General features: G+C 33.9%; 1 protein-coding gene and 1 pseudogene across 2 annotated transcripts; one reads left to right on the forward strand and one right to left on the reverse strand.

Moving 5' to 3' along the window:
* Nucleotides 1-623: 623 nt before the first annotated feature.
* LOC147519521 (monothiol glutaredoxin-S15, mitochondrial-like) lies at nt 624-1,961 on the forward strand (annotated as a pseudogene). The gene is made up of 7 exons (XR_015212253.1): nt 624-694; nt 782-868; nt 948-1,070; nt 1,149-1,248; nt 1,338-1,403; nt 1,484-1,562; nt 1,665-1,961. The product of XR_015212253.1 is annotated as a monothiol glutaredoxin-S15, mitochondrial-like (transcript).
* Nucleotides 1,962-2,091: 130 nt separating this feature from the next.
* Nucleotides 2,092-5,134, reverse strand: LOC147519522 (GDSL esterase/lipase At1g54790-like). Its single transcript, XM_086591118.1, has 5 exons — nt 4,830-5,134; nt 4,110-4,310; nt 3,471-3,637; nt 3,068-3,338; nt 2,092-2,935 (listed from the first exon to the last, which is right to left on the reverse strand). The coding sequence occupies exons 1-5, from the start codon at nt 5,062-5,064 to the stop codon at nt 2,667-2,669; spliced, it is 1,143 nt and encodes a 380-aa protein (XP_086447244.1). The 5' UTR covers nt 5,065-5,134; the 3' UTR covers nt 2,092-2,666.
* Nucleotides 5,135-11,539: the final 6,405 nt, after the last annotated feature.

Raw genomic sequence — 11,539 nt, forward strand, 5'->3', positions numbered from 1 at the left:
ATTGTACACCCATGAGGTGCTAATTATAGCTAGTACAAATTCCAATTGTATCATGACTTTCTTCTAATGGCAGATGTCTCTAAAAAAATATAAAGATGGAATTTCAAACGGAATTCATTACCAAAAGTCCAACATAGATAGTCTTACTTACTCAAGAGAACAAATAATCCAAACTCACTCACTCTCTCTCTCTCTCTAAAAAGTCTGAAAGTACTATGACAATAAGCAGGATTAAATGCCATAAGTATGCAAAAATTGTAAATGTGCACTGTCATGTGTAGCAATTCAAATTAATCTTAAAGGATGAAAAACTTCTAATTTATATTCTAAAATAATATTATTAAATGGTACCCGTTCGTAGGACGGGTTCGAAAACTAGTGTAGTTTTGTTAGTGTTTCAATTAAACACAAATAAATATTTAACTATTAGATTATATAAAAAGTTGGAGGCTTGGTGGTTAAGTGTTATAGTGCCACACATAGGGTATGGGTTCGAGTCTAGTTACATGTAATCTTATAGGACTTAGGCCAGGCCCGAATCCGATAAAGTGTAACGGACCTAGGCCGGGCTTGGGTTTGGGGGACCTAGACATAGGTGAGTTGTTCAAGTCCGGCCCGTTGAGAGCCCTAGTTTTGCTGATACGAATCCTGCACTTTGCAACTGACTCAAAATTATATTGAGAAAATATCTCAGGTGAGCAAAATAAAATTCCCAATTAGCAAACGTACAAAAAAATTGTAACAAAAGTTCTGATTACCCGTTTATATGTCTGTTTGTTAGATTAACGACATGGCAAGGTTGTTATCAAATGTACTCTTCAGAAGTATTGCACGTGCTCCAGAAACTCATTCATTAAGAACTATGATGGTAACTAATAATATTCTTACTTACTTTTTAGTATTCACAAAAATTTCCTATTTGTAATATGATTTAACATTTTGAGTAGGTGCCTGGCTCATTTATGAGATACTCAACGACTGAGCCTAGTGATCAAGACACACATGATGATTTTAAACCAACTGATAAGGTTTCAACTTCTGGGGTTTCTCTAAAAGATATTGTTCAGAAGGTAGTTTGTATTTGAATGTGTTTTGAGTTTTCAACTTACTTATTTATTCACAATGTGTATAGTTTTGTCGTTATATAGGATGTAGAAGAAAACCCGGTTATGATTTATATGAAGGGAATTCCCGATTCCCCTATGTGCGGATTTAGCTCATTGGCAGTTAAAGTTCTGAATACCTATAGTAAGTCTTGGTATGTTTTGAAGATCGATAAGTTTTGGGTTTTTTTTTTGGTTATATGATTACATGTGCTTTTGGTTACTTGCTTGCAGAGGTTCCTTTGAGTGCTAGAAACATATTGGAAAACCCGGAACTAAAAATGCCGTTAAAGGCTTCAGGTACGAATTATCATTTTGTTGTGCATGCGACATATTTATTTTCTATTATACTAATAATTTGATGTTGATCAACGGTGCAGTCACTGGCCCACATTTCCACAAATATTTATCAATGGGGAGTTCATTGGAGGATCTGATATTATTCTCAGCATGCACCAGGTAGACCTTGACATCTTACTTTCTTAGTTTATGTTACATTGTTACGATTTTATTGATAAAAAGGATATCTGGAATGACTGCTATATGATTCATCCTTTGCAGTCTGGAGAGTTAAAGGATAAGCTCATTCATCTCCTTCCTAAAGTCGACAAAGAAGAGTGAGGATAAGTTAGTCTTCCTGAGAGATTATAAGGTGTGTTGGGGTGTGTGTGTTATGTTTTTGTTTCTTGTTACTATTGTTGTTTGTTTTGGGGATTTTTTGATGGTAAATATTCTGGGTATAAGAATAGTGATGTTATCCTTTTGATTTTAGTAAGCAACAATATTAGCTGGAATAATCCATAAGAATGATTTCTTGCTTGTAATAAGTAAGATATATTTATAATCTCTAATTCTCTATATCTTTGATGCGGCTCTGTCTATCTCATGAAATCAGAGTCCAGTTTGAAAATTTATATTCTGATATCAATAGTGTCAACTGGTTCTTTACCTTCGAATATGGCTAAGACTAGTGTAAGGAAATGCTCTCAACAAACTTTGGATCTTTAATTGAAAATAAATACTGATATTACTTATATGGAAGAGCTAAATACTCAATTAATGCATTCATATTTAAGGAAACTTGTTGTTAAGTATTCGATTGTAACTGTAAAGTCATTGGAAGGTTATTCTATATATTCTTTGCATCTGAGTTCATTGCAAGTTTGCAACTAATACGCCAATAATTTCTGTGAGTGTGAAAATTTTAATTGTTTGGTTTGTAGAATAAAATGAACAGAAATAAAAAGAGGGAAATGTTAGGGATAAGATTGACCCTAATTATCGAGTTTGATGGCTGGAATAATCCTTTCCCTGTATGTATGGTTGATTCAAACAGTTGTATACAACACATTTGACACTGGAGCCCTGATAGCTTAAACACTTATCTAATTACTTGTGTAATTGAGTATTTGTGTAACATTATGGGAACAAAACATTAGATACAGATGGCTTTGTAAAATGATTCCATCACTTCATTTCAGAACTAGTTTATTTAATAAACAAGTGAATAACCTTTAGTTTCTTAGGTTGAATAAAACCGAGTGATTCAACCTATTTTTTTTGTTAGAACTTGAGGTTGATAAGGAATGGCATCTTTTGTGAGAGAGGTGGGTCTGAATACTTTCCCGTTAGTATTTGCGACAGAACATACTGATTTGCAGCCTCAGTGTAGTGTGTACCATCCCAATTCACATATTTACTACTATTGTTACACCCTTTAGCTGTCACCGAGCTTCCGTTCAAACTCTTTGTTTGTCCGCAGGAGATCCGACTGTCATAGTTCAGTGGTGGACCTCCATATCCACAGCAAGCCATTATAGGTTGTTCAAATCCTGAAAGTTTTTCCATCAAGTATTAAGTTTCTCTATTTTCAGTAGGTAAACTTGAGATACAAGAGAAGATGAATAAGGTTTTCCCGAGAGACTCTTTTCATTAGCATGAAAACACAAGTAATAGTCACGTACCGTATTTTGAAGAGTTTGAAATGAGGCTATATTTTATTGAGAATATGTCGACATAGGTGATGTTTGCATCTGTATATTGGCCCCTCAATTTTGTTGATAAAGCATGGAACTGCAAGTTGAAAAGCTTAGCGGCACGATTATGCGAGCTTACGCATCCCAGATCGTCAAGCTTAGATGGGTCTTTTCCAAATTGGGCTATGTTTTGAGGTAGGCACCCTAGTGGCCCAGTGTTATGAATCCAAAACCTCCTTGCGCCTTGGTCATACAGATCCTGTAATTGTTAATTTAATAATTGATTACAAAGACATGATTGATGTTACCTGATTAATATTTGGAATTTAATAGTAATATTTCTTGAAAATGAGGCATCCTCTTGTCTTTTGAAAGGTGAATTTGTCCTGACCTTGATTCCCGTTTCAAACTCCAGCAAAATGGTCGGAATAGATGCAAGTACTTGGTCCTCTGTTTTGGAGTAAAATGCTCCAGCAAGATCATTCTGGCCTATGTCGAACATGTAGAGCCCCTGAACAAAAAACTCTTTTGTGGGGATGTACTTAATTAGTTTTTTACCTAAACAAACAAAACAGAAATCTGGCATTAGATTTTCCTTTTCATACTTGAGAAGTTGCGCCCGGTAATACTTGTTCAGAAGTAGTTAGTCATTCTTCTAGTGCACCGTGCCATATTCATATTGTTGCATCTATACATCTCTTGTTTTGTCTATTTTCTCCATCTGGATTGAGTATTCACTTTTTGTTGTGTCTGATTGAAGAACCCTAAAGGTATATGCTTATTTTCAAAGTTTCTTTGAATGGTGACCTTTATGTGGAAATTACATTCATTTATCTATTTAGCCTTATTGCATTAAGCATGTGAAGTAGTTTTAACTATTTGAAAACAGAACTGAAATCGTACTGTATGTAGACATGGAATACTTTTCAAAACAGTAGAAAAGTTGGACAAGCTTGGCAGGATTGTATATAGCAAGAATATTGATTGGACGAAATTGATTCTGTTAGTGTGATCTTAACCACGATTTTACCTTTCGAAAGCAGTTGAAGAACCCGGTCCTTGAAATGTAGAAATTGAGCCACCTGAATCCCAAATGAAAATGGGCTGATTGATGATGCAGTTGCTGGAAGTATGGTGGAACCTGCTGCAGCAAAATTACATCCTTTTTGTAATATTGGCGCCCCAACAGAGTCCAAATAGGCATTTAGAAATGGTAGGTTCATGGCATCCACTGCGGGCGAAAAAAAAAATGTATATTCAATGGTAATTGACGAATAGTTTAGCTTATAGAAACAATCTTGGAACATAATATAATTGAAACTGTTTTTCCATGGACGAATACAAACAGAAATCAATAAACAAAATGCTGCTAAAGTTCTTAAGCTTCCAGAAGAGTGCCTGAGTGATCAACAGAAGTCGTGCAGATAATCCAGTTGGTTGTACTTGATAAATTAGACAAGTGCTTCTTTTTGAAGGTTGTAGGTTACAGTAAAACTCTTGTCAGTTGATTCGATCAAGAGAGGAAAAAAAGGGTTTCTGACATGTATGAACTGTGGTATCCTTCCTAATCCTGATGTTGCAAAGAGGTTTGAGTTATTTTTAACAGTCTGATGCCATGAAACTAGGAGTCTAGGACATATTGCTGACTGAATCTTTAGTCCACTAAAGACTTTTGATGATTAAGTACATGCACTTGAGAATCTCTACTGAACTTAGTACCTAGATGCAACATTGGATTTAGGGGACTTACTTAGGAAATCAACAGTCAGGCGCCCATCACAGAATCGTCCAGATGGCTGACGAAAGTAAGCTTGGCCGTTTGGTGCCTCGATACGTATACCAAGACCTGCAATGAGGTCTCCTGTATCTGAGTTTGAGTCACCAAAGTTGAATGCCGCAGGATAACTAAAATCAACTGTCTCAACCAGGGGCGAGAACAGGTAGATATAGGCGAAAATTTGAAGATACCAGATCATGAGAGCCATGGCTGGTCTAGGTTTAGCTTGTTTCCACTAGTTATATATACCAAATGAAATTTCTTAAAAGGGATGTTTGGTGGGCAATGTGTGCATTGGAAGTTCAGTCACTCTAAATCCTGGTTTTCAGTTAAACTTGGAAGTAACAAAATATACAATATTGGGCCAAGAAATAGACTCTTGTTCCTAGAATGTAACTTCCAGTTGCATTTTGTGAAGAAAAAAAGATCTTAGAAGACACATCACATTTTTGTCGTGAATATTCAACTTTTGGAGTAAAATAGATGTTCTCTGCCTGTGAACAACTTTGGTTCCTTGCTGAAAATTTACTTTTTCAGTTTTTGTTTGTGATATTGCGGGGTTGTAATTGAGTACTAACTACTAACTAGCTCAAGAACTTTGAATGTCTAATACTCTAATCTTGTGAGCCAAGTGCTTTCATCTTTCTTATTTAATTTCCTGGATGATATTTGTTATTTTGTTTATGCTAAGATCCCATTATCCAAACCAGCGTAAGGGAGTTTTTGCAAGATCAACCCATGTTCTCATGTTGTTTCCTTGGACGTGTTTGTTTACACTATTGTGGATTAAATCACTGGATGCAGAAGTTGAGTCTCTGTTTTCTAATTTGAAGTGTATGTGATACTCTTTCACGGTTACTGTTTCCCCTCTTTTAAACTTAAGGGTGTGTTTGTTAAATTTTAACTCATGGAAAGAAAATGAAATAAAATGGGTGGTCCACTATGGAATAGAATGGAATGGAATGGAAATGAAATAATTTTAAATGGTATGTGTTTGGTAAAGGAAAGTAAAAACTGGGAAAAAGAATAATCATGTTTGTTTGCAAAAGCTATATAAAGGAATAATTGTATTGTTGGGTCATGGGTGTATTAGTAGTAAGTCTCTATCTATTTCCTTTCCTTTCCTTTCTACAAAATTTTCAGGGGTTAGTTAAGGACACAAAACCTTTTTCATTTCCATGATTTTGTTTCCATATGAAAAAGCCCATCTCCTTTCCATGGGTAAACAAACGCCTTAAAAACTATGGAAAAGGTGGACCATTATTATTTTTCTTTTCTTTCCACAGTGTTTCCATCATAACAAACACACACCCTAAATTTATATCAATTTATATCTTTACTTGGGTCGATAAATAGAGGATTTATGCACGTCACAGGGGTAGTTTTGTCATTTTGCAGCTTTTAAATTTTTTAATATTTTTTTTATTTTTTGGGGGGTAAAATGGTAATTGTGCTATTTTAAAAATAGTTTTTTTTAATAAATATGTGGACTTCGGTCTGTGCGGGAGAAAAGTTTGTACTTAAGAGTGCAATAGTAATTTTAAATGTATAAATTAATAAAAAAGTAAAGAAAACTCCAATATGACTCTACGTGAGTACCACGGGCACAGTGACTAGTATATATAATGTTTATTGGCTATTGCGCCAATTCTAGTCACGGCATAGAACACACGTTGTGCTTCAGTAATTGTAAAGACACAAGTATGCAAATTTTGTTACGCATCAGTTTTTTTAAGTTTTGAAACCCGTCTCTCGAGACTCAAGAGTCGAGATCGATAGTTAACATGGTTTATTTGGATTCTAATTGTAAATGGTAATTGTAATTATATAGGAGAGACTCGTCTATTTATTTTTTTAAAACAAAATGGAAAATAATTATGTTATTTAAGTGACATTATGAAAGTTCTTTTAAATTATCAATAATAAAATAGGACTTGTTTTAATTTTAATGTGGAAAATAGAAGTAATTATTTAATTTAAGTGACTATTAGAGAGGTGTTTCTAAATTATTAATAAAAAAATGACCATGTTCAAATTATATTAATAAAAGTGGGGCTTATTCTAAATTTAGTGAATGAGGTGTTTCTAAATTAAATAAATAAGGAGATTTTAAATGGCCTACTCGATAGTGGGAAGGGTATTCCGGAAGACCCAGCTATCATATAGTAAAGACATGTCAGTGCCTATAATTCATATAGGATAGCCATTTCATTTCATTAATGGGGGAGAAAGAGCACGGTTTCATCAAACGATTATTTTTGATTTCTAAGGTTGTGTTGGTTGTGTGCAACACAAGTTATCAATCTAAACTATTATAAAGATTGCGGCCCTAAGTTACAGTCTCACAATAGTGAAATAGTATTGCCCTATTTTTTTTTTTTTTAAAAAATGTAACTCTAAATCTCTTTGTCTATGTTTTTACTATTGTACCTTTTGTTTTTTAGTCAATTAAGGAGCCATTTGTTTTTGCCTCTTATAAGATGTGGCCCAGTGATTTTAGACATTTTTTTGGTTTGTTTTTTGCCTCTTATAAGAGGTATTCTACTAGAAATGTCTTATAAGAGGCTCTAATTCTATAAGTACCAAAATTAGATCTACTTCAATTTTATAAGTCTTATAACTTGAAAAATGACTCAAACACCCCCGTCCATATACCCATAGCCTCATTTATCTCTTCTTCCATTTTCATTATCTTATTTTCTAAATAACTCCATTACCCTAACCACCACCGACTACCACCACCACCACCACCACTGCCGCCACTGCCACCACCACCATCACCACCACTACTACCACCACCATCATTACCTCCACCACCACTACCATCGAACTATTAAGAATATCACCACCACCACTGTGCTATTAAAACCTCCACCACCACTACTACTACCGTACTATTAAGACCAATATCTTCACCTCCACTACCACCACCACCGTACTATTAAAACTATTACCACCACCACCACCGTGCTTTTAAGACATCCACCACTTCTACTACCACCACCATCACCATGCTATTAAAACCAATATCATCACCTCCACTACCACCACCACCGTGCTATTAAGACCACTACCACTACCACCGCCAATTAAGGTAGTTTCCTAAAATTGATATTCTAATTATCAAAATTGATTTGAAACCGAAAATCAAACTATACGTTTATTTCAAATTAATATATTCAAGTTAAATGTGATAAAAAAGTAGGGTTATATTTGTCAAATAACCATCTATAAGATGTCATGTATTTGTTTTTTCTATTTTTACAAGTGCTTATAAGAGGAACTTAAAATTAAAAACAAACCACTTTATAAGACCATCTTATAAGACCCTCTTATAACACATGGTCTTATAAGACCCTCTTATAACTTAACCCAAAAAAACAAATAGCCCCTAACAATATTGCCCTTCTATGTTTTAAATAAAGTCATTGTGTTGACTATTGTACCCCTATTTTTTAGTCAATTGAAGATATTGCCTTTCTATTCTTTAAGCAAAACGCAAATTGTGCGTGCATCAATCTAGTATGATAAAATAACACGCTGTGAACTGCGAGCTGAAGGAATGGCTACTCCCTCGTCATTGTGAAAGGCTAACACTAATACTCGCTATCATGAGGAAGATAAACTGAAATTCAAGTGAGACTCAATGCAGTCAGAATATGATACACCTGGAATATCCCTTCGAATATGCTCAAATTAAGGCCAAACTGAACAGGTGTTAATTGGTATTATGTGAAGCTCTCAAGCTCTAAAGAATTTCAGCTTTGGAGTTTGACATTGACTTGGTACTCTGAGTTGATAAAGCCTACCACTAAACAATGTAATACCATATTAAGAATTAAGGATCAAATTAGTACTTTGCAGATTCAATTTACTAAGCACAACTAACAAAGAAAACTTGACGGCATTGCTCATGTTTATTTAATTCTTATGTCGATAAGCTTATGGCTGGTACGACACGAATATAAATATAACACGTCAAGGGTTGTTAACTTTGCTAATGTGTTCTTTACCGAAAATAAAACTTTGCTAATGTGTTAAATTGGAAATCTACAGAAAGAGTCTAAAATTGATATCTGAACAAGATAATAGGTATTCGATTTGCAGTACTAAACTGCTAGGTGCTCTGAGTGATGTGTCTTCCAAAATGGTTGTCATATGTTAAAATACTAGAAATTGTCTTTGACTTAATCACGCCGTTTAATTTGGTAATCTAAGTTGGTATCTCATTTTAAATATTAATTTACACATACATATATGGTAATTTAATTTGATGTACGATTTTAATTTAAATTTCCAATTTAAATTGTTTTTGGCCTTTTTTTAGTTGCTTTGTTCAAATGATTGTGTTCAATTTGAACAAAATATTGCATAAATGTTAGTAATGTATGTTTCAATTATCTATTAAAATTCAGATTTGTAGAGCTGTGATTATGTGCTTCAATTGCAATTGATTTTTATGTGTATTCCAAAGAACCAATGGGCCATAAGGAGTTTCATGTATGTGCTTCCTGAAACTCAAACCGTGCAGTAGCTCGTCGACGCGGCATTACTCTTTATTCTTACAACAATTTTGATTCTAGCTTACAAAATTTATAAAAATTGTCATTACCTTTGACATTTCTATTACATTTTGAAGAAAACTCCATATTACCTTCTATATTAATTAAATTGTTTTTTTTACCCTTTCATCATTCAAATTTGGTTCATCTATTGTTTGAAGGTAACATGGAGTTTTGGTAATATGGGTTTTGGTAATATGGTGTTTTCTATATGGTTCATCTATATCTATATCTAAAAATCTCTTTTAGATGTATCTACTTTTACTATCTATTATCTATATCTATATCTATGGAGTCCTATTACTAACGGACTCCATATTGTGTTGGGCAAACCCCAACAAAAAAAACAATTATTACAAGTGTGTCATTGGTCCCAAAAAGTCCAAAAAAAAAACAATTATTACAAGTGCGTCATTGGTCCCAAAAGTCCAAGAAAAAAAACAATTAATACAAGTGTGCTATTGGTTCCAAAAAATTGAATTCGAAAACCCCAAGCTTAAACGACCCGGCTAAGTCGTTCATTGTGTAAACCCAACGATATGGCCACACTGGTTAAAAGGCCAAAAAACAGAATTTTATATTTTTTCAAAGTTCAAATCCCAAACGGTGTGGCCATATCGTTGGGAACTTAGTCCAAACGGTGTGGTCATATCGTTGGGGACTTAGTCCAAACGGTGTGGCCCACACCGTTTGGGATTTGAACTTTGAAAAAAATATAAAGTTTTGTTTCTTTTGGCCTCTTGACCGGTGTGGCCACACCGTTTGGACTAAGTCCCCAACGATGTGACCACACCGTTTGGACTAATGAGGACTTAGTCTAAATGATGTGGCCATATCGTTGGGTTTGCACAATGAACGACCTAGCCGGGTCGTTTAAGCTTGGGGTTTTCGAATTCAACTTTTTGGGACCAATGACACACTTGTAATATTTGTTTTTTTTTTGGATTTTTTAGGACCAATGGCACACTTGTAATAATTGTTTTTTTTTGGGTCTGTCAATAACAAATACCTAATATCTATATACTAAAGTAGAGACCTCTAAAAGAAATTTTTCTCTCTCCTAGGTGATACTCTAATATGAGAGATAACATTTTCTAATAACCTACAATGCCACGTGAAACATTTTTTTGGAGAGTTTGAGTGCATTTTCACTTTCTTTATATTTTACCAAATAAAATAATTTGCAAAAAAATATGTGAAAATAGGTGATTTGTAGAACTTAGTTTGCTATATTAGGAATCAAACACTTTTAATGTCAATTATAAAACACCGTCTTATTTGGAAGTTGGCTGCTAGATCTAAAGATTTGCTAAATTTTGATGAAATCAGGTCATCCCTTTTTACTTTTGCCAAGTACTTAATATAAAAGAGTACTTAACAACTCATATATTCTACTATTTGTATGCTTCTTCATATCTTCAATGTGATTTTCCTTGCAATTTTCCAAATCTGCTGCTAAACTTACAATTTTCCTTTATTAGTAATAAAAATTAGAAAAAGAGAGAAGAATAGAAACAAAGAGCTAGTCCATCATTCCGGCCAGTGTTTTACTCTAATGTGTTTAATTATGAATTTTATGTTCTTTAATTTGATTGCAAAACCATTTGATTGCAAAACCTCATCAATAATATTCAAACTTCTTTGACGAAATTGATAGTCTTTGGTTGATTGCTAATTAAACATGCTGAAAAGAAACACATGTAAGCTCTTTGACATCTATGCACTTAAGGAGTCGGAGCATGTACCACTTAAGAGCACTTCCCTTTGTAGTGACAATTTTATTTGAAAAAATTATTGACATGAGTACTGAACTATAGGGGATTTTATATTATGAGTACTGCATTATTATTTTTGCAAAATAGGGTACTATATATTTCAAATATTGCTAATATGGGTACTGGTTATGTACGCTGTTAAGTATTTATACGTATTTGATGATTTGGCAAACGGAGTAAACTAATTTTGCAACGGTCAAATTTTTTTTGCTTCATAATTGTACAACGGTCAAAATTTGAAATTAGTTGACTCCGTTTGCCAAATCATCAAATACGTATAAATACTTAACGGCGTACATAACGAGTACTCATATTGGCAATATTTGAAATATACGGTACGCTATTT

Source organism: Coptis chinensis, chromosome 2, assembly GCF_015680905.1.
Source record: "Coptis chinensis isolate HL-2020 chromosome 2, ASM1568090v1, whole genome shotgun sequence".
In the NCBI taxonomy this organism is placed as follows: domain Eukaryota; kingdom Viridiplantae; phylum Streptophyta; class Magnoliopsida; order Ranunculales; family Ranunculaceae; genus Coptis; species Coptis chinensis.